Source organism: Alternaria metachromatica, assembly GCF_023757995.1.
Source record: "Alternaria metachromatica strain BMP 0045 chromosome Unknown scaffold_21, whole genome shotgun sequence".
Lineage (NCBI taxonomy): Eukaryota > Fungi > Ascomycota > Dothideomycetes > Pleosporales > Pleosporaceae > Alternaria > Alternaria metachromatica.
This window is the reverse complement of record NW_026055512.1, coordinates 134951-152556: the sequence shown is the minus strand read 5'-3', so window position 1 is coordinate 152556 and position 17606 is coordinate 134951. Positions and strand designations below refer to the sequence as shown.

General features: G+C 52.9%; 5 protein-coding genes across 5 annotated transcripts; 4 read left to right on the top strand and 1 right to left on the bottom strand.

The window, feature by feature from the left end:
* Positions 1-3774: 3774 nt before the first annotated feature.
* J4E83_007934 (uncharacterized protein) lies at positions 3775-6012 on the top strand (the record flags this gene model as incomplete). The annotated part of the gene is made up of 3 exons (XM_049334832.1): positions 3775-4179; positions 4232-5736; positions 5784-6012. 3 exons carry the CDS (start codon positions 3775-3777, stop codon positions 6010-6012), a joined length of 2139 nt encoding a protein of 712 aa, XP_049185983.1.
* A 3879-nt stretch (positions 6013-9891) lies between these two features.
* Positions 9892-10974, top strand: J4E83_007933 (uncharacterized protein; the record flags this gene model as incomplete). The annotated part of the gene is made up of 1 exon (XM_049334831.1): positions 9892-10974. The coding sequence occupies one exon, from the start codon at positions 9892-9894 to the stop codon at positions 10972-10974; it is 1083 nt and encodes a 360-aa protein (XP_049185982.1).
* Positions 10975-11303: 329 nt separating this feature from the next.
* On the bottom strand, positions 11304-13871 carry J4E83_007932 (uncharacterized protein; the record flags this gene model as incomplete). The annotated part of the gene is made up of 3 exons (XM_049334830.1): positions 11304-11478; positions 11530-13418; positions 13476-13871. 3 exons carry the CDS (start codon positions 13869-13871, stop codon positions 11304-11306), a joined length of 2460 nt encoding a protein of 819 aa, XP_049185981.1.
* A 564-nt stretch (positions 13872-14435) lies between these two features.
* On the top strand, positions 14436-15091 carry J4E83_007931 (uncharacterized protein; the record flags this gene model as incomplete). Its single annotated transcript, XM_049334829.1, has 2 exons — positions 14436-14831; positions 14879-15091. The coding sequence occupies 2 exons, from the start codon at positions 14436-14438 to the stop codon at positions 15089-15091; spliced, it is 609 nt and encodes a 202-aa protein (XP_049185980.1).
* A 1382-nt stretch (positions 15092-16473) lies between these two features.
* Positions 16474-17376, top strand: J4E83_007930 (uncharacterized protein; the record flags this gene model as incomplete). The annotated part of the gene is made up of 3 exons (XM_049334828.1): positions 16474-16594; positions 16665-17177; positions 17243-17376. The coding sequence occupies 3 exons, from the start codon at positions 16474-16476 to the stop codon at positions 17374-17376; spliced, it is 768 nt and encodes a 255-aa protein (XP_049185979.1).
* Between the last annotated feature and the right edge of the window lie 230 nt (positions 17377-17606).

The following is a 17606-nucleotide window of genomic DNA, read 5'->3' as shown; positions in this document are numbered from 1 at the left end:
GCAAAGTACCCAGTCCTGGTCGTCGTCCCATGGCAATTCAATCGAAGTGGTCACTTCTGATATGCGGGGTTGTGCTTGGTAAGATGAAGCCTCGAATACACGTTAGAGGCCGAATGATACCTGCTACCACGTCACAAGATTCTGAACTTACACTCCCCGAGCCCGAAGATGCAATCGCTCCAGTCACGGAGTTTGTGCGAGCCAGCCTTTGCTTATGCGGCGGCGACTTCTCATGCTGTAACACAGCTTGCTTGCTTCCGAACGACCTCTTACAAAGGTCACACCTAAACATGGTAATATGAGACGGTGCAGCACTTTGGGGCGGCGCGACACTATGAGACGGTGCGTCACGATGTTGCTCAATTGCTTTCCGGCTGCAGAACCGGCGGTTGCATTTGTGACATATGTGAGCGCGGCGAGAAACTGCTTCATTAGTGCCCGTGTGGCCTCTTAGCGCGAACTCGACAGGGAAAGACTTGGAGCAGATGGGACACTGGATCGCCATGGTGGTGAGAGGTGAGTTGAGGGAGAGGGGAGATACTTGAAGTTAGAGTTTATGTACCCCACTTTGTGTCACCATGCACTCCCCTAAATATGGTTGGGATCGACTGCTATCAAGCAGATGCATAATGACGACCTGGTCAGAGAGAAATCAGCATGAGCTAAGATGTAAAAAGATGGGTACAGTTCGACTCCTCTGCTTCATTTCGTTGATCACTTCATGGCTCAATATTGCCTATAATTTCCATTCGTTGTGACTAGTACACCGTAATCTCTCCCATAGACCAAAGTTATGCTTGGGTATCATTTACCAATCTGTTATGTAGACCTCGACTCATTTGCCACCATTCAAATCACGTAACTTGCGCCCTTCCCCTTCATCTCCCTTCTCTCACTCTCTTACAGCCTCTCCGTTACCAGTCTTAGTGCTCTTATCAGTGCCCTTTCCTTCCTTCATTCCGTCATCAACACCTCCATCATATTGCCTCGCAGCTGGCAGAGCCGGAAGAATGCCGCTAGCAATAGCATCGAGATCGGATGGCATGCACGTGGCTGGCGAAGTATAAGGGCTTGTAGTGTCTTGCTCTGCACTCAGCTTATCAACCTTTTGTTCAGCCCATGCGATAGCGCTATCGACGGCGGTTTTGACGGTTTCAACGACATCTGAGACGATGGCTGCGGCGGTCGGGGTGGCTTCGGTGGTGCCGTCTGTGCTGATCGTGCTATTATTCGACGTCGATCTTGGGGATGCGGACGAGGACTTCGTGGTATCTTGGTCTTGATGAGAAGAGGTCTGACAGGAGTCAGTGTGTGTTGGATTTAGGGTGAACGTGAAAGAAGTATACTCGGTGCCTAGCTGGCGACTTCACCTCCGTGTCTTGGGCTGTGACAGCTTCAAGTGCTTTCGGCCTCATCGTTTGTGTGGTGAGAGCGTCGAGTGCTTCCGGCTTCATGTTTTGGTTCGTACAAAGAAGCTACCCTTGCAGATTGGCTTTTGTGTTACTTCGTCGATCGCGCGGTCCTCCGAGGTGTGCCAATGTAGGTTACTTGTGCATGCGGTCGAATGCAAGCAGGCGGCGATCTCCGTAGGTCCTTCTCGAAGTGTCTTGTTTGTTTGTTTGCCATTTTTGGACTGTACATACCGCGCTTTCCTATTCGACATGGCGATGCGTTTGTACCCGCGTAACAGGAAGCGACACCCCCACGAAAACGACTCGGATGAAGACGATGGACATCTCGCTCGCTGACAATGACGCCATGAAGTCTTTTTGATTAGCTGTGAGTGTTGCTTCCCGAGCGTCTAGTGAGCCTGGTAACATTCTCACCCGTGGACTCAAACGACTGCATCCTTTTCCCAAGGCGCCGAGGCGAGGATTCGCAAAAGCTGAATGGCGGTCGCTTGTGGTAATTGTTCGAGTATTCTCGAGCTCATGAGGCAGAAAGCCTCAACACTGCCCACTCTATCGACTTCATCGACATATCCCACGTTCAATCTCGAAGTAGTAGCCACGGCTTCTGTTTAGGCCCAGCTCACTTATCCAAGCGTCTGCCCCAGAAAGCCAGAATTGTCGACTTCGTTACCAGGATGCAGCGCTTGATGCATCGGTAGCCTTGTAATGCCGTGGTCAGATAGAGTACTCTGAGCGTACATGACGTTGCTGAGTTGGCTCGACATCTGCCGTTGCATCAAGGAGCCGATAAGCCTAACCCTGACGCAACACCGATCATGACCACTCCTGCGTCACGCATCGCATCTTCTGCCTTGTCAGAGACAGCGAACGCATTTTCCTGCCGGCCGAACCACTCGCGACCGCCTGAACAGACTCCACGATACCGAACGGTAGTCAGATTCAGGTACCCACCGGCTATTCACCCTGCGCTCAGAAGGCAGAAGGCATAGCCTGAGACTTAACCACCAGGCTACGCCATTGAGCAGAAAGCATCCTGGTCATGTCGACTTACCGAGCGTCTACCCCATCATGTGGCGCACGACTGGGGTGCAACCGCTTGAAGCGCAGATCAATATGTCCAAGACATGTCTTCTTCCTCGTCTTCTAGAAGCTTTGTCTTACTGGTTGCGCCATCGTAGGTTACTCAGCCCCTAGGCTAAGCTATACGAAGACAGACGACTCCGTGTCTTGGAACTGCACTATGGCTGTCGTTATGCCGCTTCGACTCAGCGTTGAGTCAGTCGATAAGAGCGTTCTGTACACGGTGTTGGATCACCGGCACACGCATAGTTGAAGTCAATGAATCCTAGGACGCAGTGCCGGAGTCAGCAGCGAACACCACTGGTCGAGACCCCAGCCGTTGTGTGGAAGAGTCCACTTGTTCTACGGCTCCTACAGGTACCTAGGTAGACGCCAGGATGTACCTGGTAATTGCACTTGGGCAGCGATTTAATATGAATTGCTGCATGGAAGCATGCTTGCGCCTATCAGACGGGGTGCAAGTCTTCGAGTGGAGTTCGAGTGGCTTGGTAGCAATATGGAAATGCAGCGGACTTGTGAAGGCGTAGCGCGAATGATCAGGAGATGCTGTTGATGCAGGTCCACTGCCGCCGTTCGCTGATCACAGTCATGCTGAACCCACCATGCCAAGGCAATAGCATGCGCAGTACGATCTTAGGTCGGCCGTTTTCCTGGTGTATTAGCCTATTGTACGCGGTTAGCACGCTGGAGAGTTGGAGGGCAGGCATCTCGCTTCGCGGGCCTCTCCAGACACACCGCATGCCTCGCAGGCTCCGTGCTTCCTGCAGACGCTTCTGTAAGCAGGCTGCCACCACTCGTTCGAGGCTGCCACCACCACTACGCTGATCGTGTGTCTACCCAAACGTCCGGCATGTTGCAGGCAATTTATCGTCGACCGGGCGAAGCTGCGGCCGTGGGTGGGTAGCAACATGACGGTGCCGGCCACGGCTCGACGCGAGACCCTTGGAAGGATCACTGGCGCCATTTTTTGATTGTCAGAGCGCAAATGTGGAGTGCTTGATGCCCTTGTCACCCCCGCATTCGCCTCGCTCATCTCGCAAAGCCCGTTTGGTGACATGTGTAGGTGTAGGAGCTAAGGATGAGGCGAGATTCGGTGTGGTTATAATCGTCGTGCGTCCTGCCGTCTCATCTTCATACCGGATTGCCGTGCCCTACCTTCATCAGCTACGCCTCTCTGACACCCTGTGACGCCTTGGAACCCAGGACTTTGTCTCGATATCGTGGCTGCACGCCGCAGAAGTTGTGCAGCGTGCCCCGGCCGCTGTCTAACCGTCCACCAATCATGGCTGGAATTACTCCTTCTCCAGATGTTAGTCCCGTGTCAGCAGCGACCACTAATGGAGGCTTCCCACGCGACGCCTTCTGCCTCAATCTCTCCGCTCTGCCCGACACAAATACCTTTATCCTCAAATCCGCCCTGACGTCTCCTCATCTCCTCGACCCCCCGAATGGACTGTTTACTGGAAACGGTGGTTTGAGTAATCCCTTCAAGAAGAGGCCCCGCAACATGTCTCAATCATCTGGTACAGACCGGGAAATGTCCAATGACAATACCCCACCCGCGTCGAATGGAATCGCACCTACTAGCAATGGTACCAACGGCACGAACACCGAACAGCGACCGAGCACAAAGAAGCGCCCAAGTACCGACACGATAGACTACCCGCGCCGGCGTGCGACGATCGCTGTACATCACTCTTATTTCGACTTATCCAGCTCCAAAAACTGACATCAAATAGTGCGAGATATGTCGGTCGCGGAAAAGTCGATGCGACGGAAACAGGCCAAAGTGCAGATTGTGTACAGAGCTGAACGCCGAGTGCATATACCGAGAGCCAGGCATTAAGCTGGACGCAGGCGACAAGCTGATCCTGGAGCATCTGAACCGCATCGAGGGTCTTTTACAATCTGGCCTCACTAGCAACTTCTCATTATCATCGCATTCGCCAGCCGCGAGCAATTCCACCAGCGAAGATTTCCTCGCCCGTAGCACCGGCAATATACCCCATCTCGGCATGGTACAGCCGATCAACGGCATAGGAACATGGACCAACCACCCGTCAAACATCTCAACCATGCCGAAAACCCACAATACTGCGGCACTCAATCTGCTGTCATCTCCAATGATCAGAGAGCTTGTGTCTCGCCAATATGACGCCAAGCTTCTTCTCCAGCTTGAAATGACTCGAGAGTCAGTAAGCCTGGGGACGAGCCGTGGGTTGGATCTCTCGAATACTGGCGCATACGTGCAGGCGTATTTTGAGAGAGTGAATGTATTTTACGCGGTTGTAAATCCGTATACATGGAGTAGCCACTACCAGACCGCCCTCAGCCATGGTTTCCGAGATGGGCCGGAGAGCTGCATAGTTCTTCTCGTTCTTGCGCTAGGTCATGCTGCAAGCACCGGCAGTATTACACAGCAAAACCCTGAAAAGGATCCCCCAGGATTGGCATACTTTGCCGCAGCATGGAGCCTGCTGCCGACCGTTATGACAAGAAACAACATGGTAGCTGCACAATGTCAAATCCTCGCCGCAGCATACTTGGTGTATCTTGTACGCCCAGTCGAAGCTTGGAACGTATTGTCAGGCGCCAGCATGAAACTGCAGCTTCTTCTGAGCGCGCCTGGTCGCGTATCTCCAGCGGAAGAGGAGCTGGGCAGAAGAGTGTACTGGAACGCTGTGATGATCGAAAGCGACCTACTAGCAGAGCTCGATCTTCCCCATTCCGGCCTCGCTCAATTTGAGGAAGGCTTTGCACTTCCGACCGGATTTGAGGATCTAGGAACAGAAGCAGTTGGCCGAGATGAACTGTGGTATTTCCTTGCAGAGATCGCTCTCCGGCGACTACTCAACCGCGTGAGCTCCATGCTCTACATCAGAACGACACCATATTCCAAAGGTCCAGCTGCGACATCAATCGCGCAACTAGATCCTTTGGTTGTGGAACTCGACTACCAGCTGAACCAATGGTATGCTGGTCTACCACCCGCCATGCAGTTCCCGCTCGATAGAGTACCCTTACAAAACCCGGTTCAGACCGTTTTGAGACTGCGCTACTTTGCATGCCGTACTATTATCTTCCGGCCCTACGTGCTTTTGGTTTTGCAAGATGAGACCTTGGCCATGGATTCGAGCGTTCAAGATAATTGCCACAAGTGCCTGGAGGCATGCGTTCGTCAACTGGAGTACATCACTGCGCACCATGCTGGACATCTGCCTTATCTCTTCCAGGGCGCTCTCTCGTAAGTTTGATCAAGAACCAGCATTGCGTTCGCTGACAATTCTGTAGCATCATTTCCCAGACATTACTCATCATGGGTGCGACTATGACTCCTTCGCTATCTCAGCTGCTTCCCCCACCAGCGACTATGGACGATATCATCAACAACGTTGTTCTGGAAATGGAGCGATACGCTCACCTCGCACCTAGCCTACAGCTTTCCGCTGAGATCATTCGCGAAGCCGAAGGCAAGCGACAGATGTGGCTACGGACAGCAGGACTTAAATTTGACGTATGACTCTGATCTCGCAGTACCAGGTTGCCACCCAGTACATGACTACGACTACGGGCTCTTCAAAGCAGGAACGCTACAACGCGGATCCACCTGTTTGCCATACCTGCGTAGGTGAAGTGACCTTCCACTTCTGGTAGCCTCCGCGTACCATATGATGGATCAGCAAGTCGAGCGATGATCGCACGCGACAGCGATTATCATCTACACGACACACGCGGCGCTTCTCGACGAACCCATTTCTGGGTCCAGCACAGACCTTCATCCCCAACATCCTGTATCGGACGTTAAGACAAATAAGTACTAGGTCTCCATCAACCAGGTCCTCACATCTGCCGCACCCCAAGTGTACATGCCGAGAGTGATTGGCGAGTCGCTGCTCAATATGGGGCAATTTGGCATGACACAGTGTCTGCACCAACTTCCGACAAGAACTAGTTCTCCACTGAGATTCCGGTCATACCAGCTGGGACGATCTTGAGTTTACTCAGGCAACCAGCAAGCCGCTGCGTTGATCTCACCAGGTCCTTAGATCAGGTCCTCGTGGTGGCGAAGCACAGCCAGAAAACCACTGAGTGGGTCACCGCAATGAACTGAAGAGATGATCTGTGGGTACAACGATGTACCCCATAATGAATCCGGGCTCGGTACGGCACGGTGGCTTGCTCCGCTACGCATTGCCACTTCTACGGTGACCAAAGCGTCCCACTGAAGACCACACGAGGCATCTCGCATGCATCTCGCATGAGGCTACTTCAGAACGCACATACATATGCGACCCACACACATAGCAAAATACCATCCTATCACCACTCATAGTGCCATCAGTACACGTGAAACGCATCATCGCAACTCTAGCCTTAGCCCGCGCGCCGCGCGCTCCTTCACATTGAAGCTAACGTGCGCCACCCCTGGTAGAAATGTAATATAGATCCTGCAAGAGAGACCAGGGGTGCGGTAGGTGGCCTGGTCTACCCCACATGTTGGGGTTCTCCTGTGACTTTACCCGTACACCCACTTACTTTTCGGGCCTTCTGGAAACGTAGTGGAATGTTGTGAACGCCTTCGAGAAGCCGAGGTGCGGAGATGAGTGTGTGTGTCGGGGATGAACAGGGGGAGGTGTGTGAGACCGACTGGACAGGGGTGTTGTTGGGGGACGAGATGCAGGTGGAGGACGGATGAGAGGGACTATGGGGTGATGACGCTGACTGTAATGTGAGTCGAAGCTGTACTGACCCATTGTGCTGGATGCGGTTTGTTTGGCTTGTGTAGTGGTGGCTTGGGGGCACGCCGTGTCTCATAGCCACGTTGGATATGCCTCATTCACACCGATATTTGCATGTACTACACCAACATGTCTTCTACAAGCCTCGTCCTCCTTCCAAAGTCTGTTGCTATCGTGTTCTGCAGCCACAACGCCGCGTCGCCGAACACACATAAAGATGTGCTGACTAGTCAGCGAAGACCGTGGCTTGGGTTATCTGATGGTGAGAACAGGAAACGCACCAGGTCAGGCAACGTCCAGAAAACATGGGACTAGCGTCTGATGTTTATGCATGATCCTGCCCGCTGGTTGGTTCGCATGTACCAGAGCGTTTGGTAGTGTTTAGGACGGTAGGTTGTGATTGGTGCGTTATTCCTGACTGGGCGCCACAGGCGGAAAGACGGGAGCGCGCTCCGGTGGCATGACAACACCAGAGGTATCTGGTTGCGTAAAGGCGACTTGGAGAAGCGGAAACGAGGCACAAGTATTTGGGGATGACGTCGAAGTCTGTTCGTCTGCATTGGACAAGGGTACGGAATGGTTCTTGAATGAAGCGCATGAACCAAGACTAGGGCCTGATGATCATCTCTTGGGTCTAGCAGCGACCGGGCTGAGCCTTGCATTATCTCATACCAGTACAAACTCATCGGCTTCGTCCTCCTCCCAATCAACCCTTTCGCCATACATCCAGCTTTCGTAGTAACATTGTCCTGCTACTGTGTATTCTCCACTCTCACACTGTCGCAATAGTAGAGGGACTGAAGATCCATGTATGATGCATATGCAGTCGCCTGATCGTATGGCTTTTGGCCCAAGCCCAAACAATCGCTTGCTCCCGAGGAAGAGTCTTTTGTGGATGAGTCTCAGATTCATTTGAGGGAACTTTTCTTTGTGAACTGCTTCGCTAACAGGCTCGGGTGTTTTCGTGTCAATGAAGCGTTCGTACATTGAGATCAAATCGCCTGTAGTATATTGTAGAGGCTCTGCGAGGGCTTGCGGACCAAGATCATGACCCAAGAGCGTAACAAATATACGTTCCTTAGCAGCATTCATCTCGTCAGACGTATCGATATCCACTATAGGCATGGTCGTTTTGAGGTTAGCCATTTCTTCGGCCAGTCGTACATTCTCTACTCCAAAAGTTGCGATCTCTTCTCGGGTAACACTTGACACGAACTGGACCGTGTCAATGATCCGGCCGCGAACAACCAAGCGCACATCGCCTTCTTGATATATTCCGTTCGCTTGGCATAGGCGCCCTTTGGCGGCGGCGTACGGGTAATGTGGAGTGTCGCCAATCCTGTAACCCTGCCATTTGTCTCCTGCAGAAGAAACGTCCACTCGCCAGTCTATGGTCCAAGAAGGTATCTCCGCGTCTGCGCTGCCGCGGATAAGCCCCAGGAACGCAAGCGAGCCAGTCTTCCGCGCCATATCTGCACAAAGCTTTCGGTATGCTTGTCCAGTAGACATCCTATAATCTGCAACGAAGTCCAGAGCGGAGGTCCTTTCTTGGAAAGCTAAAAATGCATTAATGGCGTCCCTTGGGTCGCTGGCCTCACGCGATGATGAGAGCCAGAACAGTACATCCAAGAAGTCGCTATATAAGGTGCTCTGCGTAGGGTCGCCTCGTAGCCATCTACGTGCCGTGTCCATGCTCAGCAAGCGATCGACTCCGAGGTGATCTGGGATTAGCGAGTAAACGACTTGCAGGGCCGCTTTTGACGAATATCTGATGACGAAGATGATACGATAAAGTACGTATATTTCAGTTGGTGTCGTTCCAAGTATCATCGTGGGCCGAGTGGACAACACGATCTCTTGGACTATCCATGCACGTTTAAAGTACGGACGACCAATGGCCCAATTCAATGCTTGAATGTACTGTGCTGTTGTATAGCTTGTATCGTTCTCTTGAGAAAAGAGAGCAATCAATCTGCTTTCCAGATCCTTGTGCATCTCGGCAGTCCAATGGACATCAAGCGGTGGGAGCTCGCCCAAGTTTCTTATCAGATCAAGTAGTACAGGCGTATGCTCAGGAGACATGCCAATCCACATTAGCGTCCGCTCCGCCTGTCCATAGATGTGCGACATCAGAGAGACCTGGTGGCCTCGCTCGTCCAGATCATGCTGGTTCACAGCAATCTGATCAATCCAAATCTTCCCGCTTGATTCAGGCTGTGTCAGGAGCTCGTGAACATGGTGCAAGATGCGCGCTAGATGCACCGTAATCCTCAGAGAGCCAGCACCGGTTATTGGAATAGACGAATAAGTATTGGTATCTCCAACTATGGGTTCCGGCTCTTCGTTGTCGTAGTCGGTCCATGTATATGAGAGCGCCTCGAAACGCGGCTTTTGCCGGATATCCACCTCCTCTAATTTGTATGCAGGAGCATATTGAGTGCCGGAGACGGAGAGAAGCCGTATCGAGGTTGGAGTCGAACACGGCGAGTATCGGTATGCTGACATTATGAGGTCACGAAGGATTTGGGACAGGCAGCCCACCACTGACGCGATGACCGCAGTGGCCCGTGCGCTTGGCGCGTTCAAGCCCCACTAAAATTTCTTTGCAACTTCAACAGGTACAGCGCGCGGCAGGCACAACCGCAACGTCCCCAAACATCATGGCCGTCGACAACTCGCTGGAGTCGCTCCTTGCGACTCTTACTACATCCATTCAATCTGCAACAGAAGCTCTGCCAAATGACGACATCCTACCACCGAAGGAAGGCATTTCCCTACTGGATGTCAAGAACGAGCTACTTCTGTCCTACCTACAAAACCTCGTCTTCCTCATCCTCCTAAAGCTCCGAGCACGAAAAGGCGACCAGCAAGAAACGAACCTCCACCCCCAAGACGAAGTCGTGCAGAAGCTAGTGGAACTGCGAATCTATCTAGAAAAGGGTGTACGACCGCTCGAAAGCCGCCTGAAATATCAAATCGACAAGATTCTCCGCACAGCCGACGATGCCACACGCCGCACCACTCAAGCCTCCGCAAAACCTGCTTCTAAGCCAAAGAAGACCAAGACGACGGACACAGGCTCCGACTCCGACGTCAGCGATGCCGAATCGGCAGGTACAGCGCAAACCTCAGAGGACGAAGACGAAATGGCCTACGGTCCCCGCCGCGCCCTCGTAACACGCCAAAAGACCGAAGCCGCCCAAGAGCGCGCGCGCGCCGAAACCGCAAAGGACGGCATCTACCGCCCACCCAAGATAACCCCCATGGCGATGCCCGTACCCGAGAACCGCGAAGAGCGCCGCGAGCGCCGCCCCGGAAAATCTGCCACACTCGACGAATTCATCGCAACCGAACTTTCAGGCGCGCCCATCGCCGAACCAAGCATCGGAAGCACCATCACACACGGCGGGCGGCACACGAAATCCGAGCGCGAGCGCCGCGAAGAGAACGAGAGGCGCGAGTACGAAGAAGCGAACTTTACGCGGTTGGCGCCGGGGAGCAAGAAGGATGCTGCGAAGCAGAAGGCGAGGCAGCAGCGGGATGGCGGGTTTGGGGGTGAGGAGTGGCGCAGTTTGGGCGCGGGGATTGATCGGATTGAGAAGTTGACGCAGAAGAAGAGTGGGAAGTTGGGGAGCTTGGAGAAGAGTCGGAAGAGGCCTGTGGGGGATGGGCCGAGGGGGAGTGGGTCTATGGCTGGGGACGCATTTGAGAAGAGGAGGAAGGTTGTTGGGAGGTATAAGTGAGGGATTGGACGATATCCATGATAGAGCAAGATCTAGAGAGGAAGGCATTTCGGATAGCCGTGTCTCGCAATCACAAAATACATGCTTTTACGGCAATATTCTTCGTGTGTACATCCCGATGTTCTTCATTACCAAATTCACCTCTTTTGATTGTAAAAGGTATCTACAAAAATCTCCCACACGACGCCCAGACCCTTACTCCATCGACGCCAAGCTATGCATTCATTCATTCCATAAGGGTAGTCCGCTCCCTCAAATTTAGCGACCGATCCCGAAAACGCCCGCAAACATGCTGCTGAAGTGCTGTGCAAATATCCCTTTTCTGCTCTCTAAGCCAGATACCTATAGGAATCAGTCTGCGCGCCGTCTACGCGCTCCAGGTATTCACGCTCAATAAGCGACTCAATGCGTTTCTTAACCATGGTGACCTCGGGTTTAAATTGGCCGACCAGTTGGCTGAGGGTTTCGGACATGAGCTGTTGATGCGAGAGTTCTTTGCGTTGTCTGTTTCTTGTTAGCATGTTTGACGTTGTATAGGTTTTGAAGAATACATACTTCATGATACGCACAACGGCGGCCTCAATGCAGAAGCCTCGCGAATCGTCATTCTTCTTCTCGGTCTCGCGACGCTCACGATCGCTCTCGACCTTGTTGCCGCCGCTGACGACACCAACTTTGATCTTGACGAACTTGCCCTGGAAGCCTTCGTTGAAGGAGAACTTATCGGTGGGCTTGACATCCTTGGACATGGGCTCCTTGATCAAAATGCGTGTCTTAGGTGCGACGGCGAGCGACTGTAAGTTACGGATGAGATCACTAGGAGGGATGTTTGTCTGGGCTTGGATCTCTTCGAATGTTAGGCGTTCGCCGGCATCAAGCTCATTGAAGAGAAGCAGGATGATCATGCCATATGTCGACACATTGAGGTCGTGGCGACGCTCCTTGACAGAGCCATCCTTCTGAGGGACCTTGGGGAAGACAGCTTTGATGTCTGCTGATCCCATGTTGGGTAGCCAGGTAAGCTGTCGTCCGGAGTGCTTCTGGCTATAGAACTTTTCGAACCCGCGCTTGAGCTTGTCTACGACAAGAGGGTAATTGCATCGGGGTCGCTTGTCTTCTTCGTCGGCGGCTGCACCACCCATGGTCTCGAGAGGCCAAGTCATGCTAGTCAGCACGTTGATGGATAGCTCGATGCGCTTGGGGTCTTTCTCTCCGAGACCTTCCACATGCTTCTTGAAACCGGCGGTAAGCTCCTCGGAGATGGTCATGTCCTTGAACATGGCCTCCAGCTTGAGAGTGAAATTGTTGCCGAGCTCGATCTTCATCTTGGATATCATCTGCTTTTCGACTTCGTTGCTAATCGACTTGTTCATCAACAGACGGCGACACAGGTGCTTCTTGTAGTAGCGCTCGAAAAGGTCCTTATCCTGCACATATCGTAGCAGGACGATAGCCTTCTCCAGGACAGCGTCGATCTCAGCCTCAGTCTTACCCTTGATGCCCTTCTTCATGTTTTCGTCGATAAAGAGGGAGATGTATTCGGATGATCGTGGGAATGTCACCGAGTTGATGAAATCGGAGAAACTTGCTGTTTGCGCCTGTTGTAGTAGCGGATCGCACTCGAATGACTCTCGCCAAATCTTGTCAAACCGATCTTTCAGGGCAAGGACATCCTCGACCCACTTGATCGCAGCGACAGTCTGCTGGTTCAGGCTCTTCTCTTGCGCGGCACCCTTGCCCTTGTCCGCTGCATCGGCAGCAGGTGCAACGGCTGGCGCCAGTGACGCCGCGATCGCGTCCTTGTTGATGTCTGAGCCCATCTCGACAATGCGCTGTTGAATGGCTCGGGTTGTCTGGATCTTCTTGTCATCTACCCGCCTGTTTAGGTCGTAGATGAGGTTCAGCTCTTCAAGTCTATGGTTGTCGATCATGAAGCGTACACCGCTCTCCATCTCTACAAGCTCATGTATCCGGAACTTGATCATCTCTTCCTCTACGACTTTCTGAATCTTGGGTCCCGTAGTGTCCAGAAGTGTTTGCTTGCAGCGCTCGTCCTCTTCGTAAATTCTGCGTCGCGCGTGTTTGCAGTATGCGCCGGCATGCGCGTCGCGTAGTAAGAGCTCCGATTCTCCACGATAAAAGGCCCTGCTTGTGTCCAGATACTCCACCTCAAAAGACGTGTTGTACAAGCGCTGGTCTTCCGCCTCTATCTCGCCCTCGTGTAGGCCCTCGAGCATATACACGCAGGACTTGATAAGCTGCTTGTCGATGACGTCGCCGTCGCGCTCCATCTGTATCTGGTCGAGGATAATGTTGTTCAAGAGGTTGAGGATCGCTCGAGCGTCGGTCGGGGATATCTTGGAATTGAGGATTTCGTCGCGGAACAGGACCATGGCGGCATTGTAGATTGATGGGCGACGATGGTCTGCGCAGTAGACACGGTCCTAAACAGGCCGTGTTAGCTAACATCCTCAGCTCAGTCCGTCCAAATATTATCTTACCATGTACATGAGCACGTCTGCCAGCATGCTGGTGCAGATCTGGTGATCGCTCCATGCCTGCTTCAGCCCTTTCAGAAACCTCTCGCCCGCTACACGTCGCTCATTTGGTGTGGTTCCTCCGATACTCTGCGCGTCTACAAGTAGGTTCGTTGAGAGCAATTGCGAGATAGAGGCTCGGACCTCGGTGCTCAACCAATTTCGCTCAAACTCGTGAACTTTCTCGTAGAGAGCCTCGCCTTTCTTCTTCAGAACGATTCGGTATGCGTGGCGGTAAAGCTCCTCGTACGACAGCTTGGAGGCATTCTTTGTGTGGATCTCTCTAAAGGCCGCCTCGATGGTGGCCCACGTGTTCTCGAAATCGACCTCGTCGCCGTGCAGACCCTGCGAACGCGCCATGTTTAGTGTTGAGTCTACAGCATGCAGTCTTTTTTTATGACAGCGAGGTTGAGCGGCGTAGGCTAGCACGCGAGGAAAGTGAAAGTGAAGGTGAAAGTGAGCGCGCAGTACGTACCCTCCTTGGCGGCCGTATCCGCTGTCTTCCTCGTCCTGCGATCATCTTCGCTCCTGCCTTCTTCTGATCGTGTGATATCTAGAGCTTCGGAGCTCGGTGCGGTCGAAGGCGGAGGAGGCTGGCGGTGCAGATGCCCGGTGTGGCGTGAGTGTAAGGAAGAGGCGGGGGGTTCAAAGGAACATTTGAGAGCTAGCACGCAGCACGGCAAGGGTGGCAGTGAAGGAATGGCACGCGTGGCGGCAGACGCGAGTGATGGTGAAGTTCAGGTGCCGGGCGTGTTGCGGGCGAGGGTCCCCGCTGCACGAGAGCTCGCCGTCGTCATGGCTTGGCGCTCGGTCAATTATTCTTTGCCCGCTGCACTTCCGTTCGTCATACCTCACACGCCGTTTCACAGTCGCCAGCTCACTCTTTCACCATCTTTGAGTCGTGTCAGTTTGTGTCATATCGTCATGCGCTCCTCCACCTCTTTGTTGCGCGGCATCGCCCGAAGCACTGCGCCCCGAACTGCACGAATCCCCCATGCCGAGCGCATTCCTGCGCCTGCAAAGCGCTTCTTCCACACACCGCGAACGTCAGCTGCTATACGACCTTCACTCATACTATCACGTGCGCGATTACCTTCTACAGTCCGCTTTGAGTCAAGCGCAGCCCCTCCCACGTCAACAGATGCGCCGGACTCACGACTGGAGCGCGAACAAGTCCCGTCATACGAACTGACATTTACCTGCAACGTCTGCAAGACACGCTCTTCACACCGACTGTCGAAGCAAGGGTACCATCATGGGACTGTCTTGATCCAATGTCCGGGCTGCAAGAACCGGCATCTCATTGCAGACCACCTCAAGGTATGACAGGTGGAGAGTTGGCATGACTGGAGGTTAATAGTTCCCAGGTATTCTCAGACAAGTCCGTCACGATCGAGGACCTCATGCGGGAGAAAGGCAGCCTAGTCAAGAGAGGCTCCCTCAGTGCAGAAGGCGACGTTGAGTTCTGGGACGACGGCAGCACCACACCCAGATCCGCACAATTCCACGCCGAATCGAAGCCCAAGGGTGACAACCGCCTGGCCGAACAGCCTGAACCACCGAAACCCTCGCAAGACTAAACGTTACGCATTCGAGATAAACACGTCCCCTTGTCGACACGGTCGATTCCACGTACAACCGCCAACAACCTGTATAACATTGTTTGAATACCACTCGGAGTATTCGCTGCGATACAACCTTTTCTAGATGGCCGGGTGCATCTCGAAAGCAAATGGCACTGGGACGTTCTTATACGCGCGAACAAGTACTTACAGTGATGTCAGACTCACCCTCGTTCAAGATAGTGCTGCCCCTACCGCGGTATACATCTTTCGGTCACCATTCCATGTCTTGATGACGAACCTGGGCGATGTATGTGCAGCTCATTACGCGTAAGAAGGCGTTCGAAGTGAAGATGACGGCTATCGCTAAACATGCCAAATCCTTCATCGGACTGGTACAAAAGCATCGGAGTATGTGGTATGTTTCGAAACTGCCGAGGCCTAGATTTGTGGGGATGGTGTTTCGTGCCAGTCTGAGGTGAAATCGCGACCCTCAGATCGAGAGTAACACGACCGATCAGCTGGTAATATTCAGGACGGTCTACCGCAAATTTCATGGTTGGCCTGATTGTTGTTTGTTCAAAGCCATCGTCAGCTGACCTGGTAGAGAGCACCCCGCCTAGGCTAGGCACTTCACGATCGTCAACAACAACCAGGCGGGCTATCGCAGCGATTTGCAAACTGGATCGCCTTTTACAAAGCATGTGTTGCGATGAAATTAGTCTAACTTGTCGAACCCGGTTTCTCTCACTACTTCCAAGGCTTTTGTTGTATGGTAGTGAGAGTTTCGGACGTTGCGCACTGTCATATCCAATCTCCCTAGAAGATGGCCGACTAGGAAGAATCCCATACGTCGCTTTCCATCCCAATACTTATGGGTCTGTCCTTTCGAACCGAGGAACGTTACCGGCGCATCGCGATGTGATAGGATGCGACCCACTTCTCTACGTACGCCGAGATCGTTGTAACGGACGCGAAATGAGTTGTGGCTTGTCAGTTGTTTATTCAGAACCGCCAAGTCCTCGAGTGTTTCTTTTACCTCTCCCCACCGCGGATCCATCAAGCACATCCCAGAAAACCGTCAAAAAGTTCACGTATCGCATCTCTTCGTCGACTTTGCGAGCCGAGGCACCCCAAATGGCGTGGTGCAACGTCCTTTAGATGTTGGGGCCGAGGGCTGGCGATGCCATTGACGAGTTTCACGCCTGACAACGATGTGTAGCTGTCACTCGAAGCAGGTCGATATATAACCTGAATGCTCAAAGAGTTTATAGGCACCAGCAGAGATCACTTCAAGCGAATCACTCATTGACAGTTAAACTTCACATCCTTTCGTTAACCTAAATTTTTGAAATCCATTCCACCTCATCACTCGTCCCATTCTCTCATTTAGAACCACAATGAAGGTCTCATCAACTATCAGCTTCCTCGCCATCTTCGCGTCAGCTTCGGCTTTCCCGACCTATGTCGCTCGCCAGGCCTGGGTGCCCAGGAACTGGACGGCTCCAGGTCCTACCGATGGTTAGTTGCATCATCTAAACGGACATCTCTGGTCGTGATAGGAGCATCACACTGATTGATGGCTCAACAGCACGCGGTCCATGCCCCGGCATGAACACCCTCGCCAACCACGGCTACCTGCCGCACGACGGACGAAGGATCACCCGCGACATTCTCGCCGACGCCATGCTCGAGGGTTTCAACATCGCCAAAAGCGACGCTATCATCCTCTTTTCGCAGGCCGTACGCACCAACCCAGAGCCTTTCGCACGTACATTCGACCTCGACACTTTGGGCCGTGAGGGCGTGCTGGAGCACGACTTCAGTCTGAGTCGCTCCGACCGCTTCTTCGCCAACCCCCTCCCCTTCAACGAGACCGTCTGGGCGGAGACAGCATCCTTCTTCACAACACCAGAGATTACCGTTCAGCAGCTCGCCGACGCCCGCATGGCACGCCTTGCGACATCTAAGAAAACTAACCCGGAGCACAAGGCATCGTTGTTGGCGGATGGGTTTAGTTGGGGTGAATGTGCTTCTTTCTTTGAGATTATGGCGGATGGGACTACGAGTACTGTTAGGAAGGACTTTATTGAGTACTGGTTGCGTAAGTTTCAACCTTTATCTTTTGAGAGCATGAATGGAGAGTAGTGGCTAACGCATGCGATGCAGGGAACGAGCGCATGCCTACTGAGATCGGCTGGACCCGCCGTCCGACTGTTATGCAGACTAGCGAGCGTACTAAGTTCACTCGTGCGCTGATGGAGGCTGCAGGCGAGGGTACGGGCTTTTCTCTGTTGCAGTGAGCGGGTTTTGCGGGTTGTAGCTGGATCTGACCTACCCGAAGGACTAGACCGCAGTCCGAGTCAAAGGCGCACTCTTTTTATTCTCACTTGCTTGACGCTGAGTGGGAGAGAAGATGATGTATGATGTACGAGCTTGAGGCACTCGAAGAATTTCGTTATGTACATATCATAAGTGTTAGGCGTATTTGCTCTACTAGTACTCACTACAATGGCTCAGTCCTGGTATGACA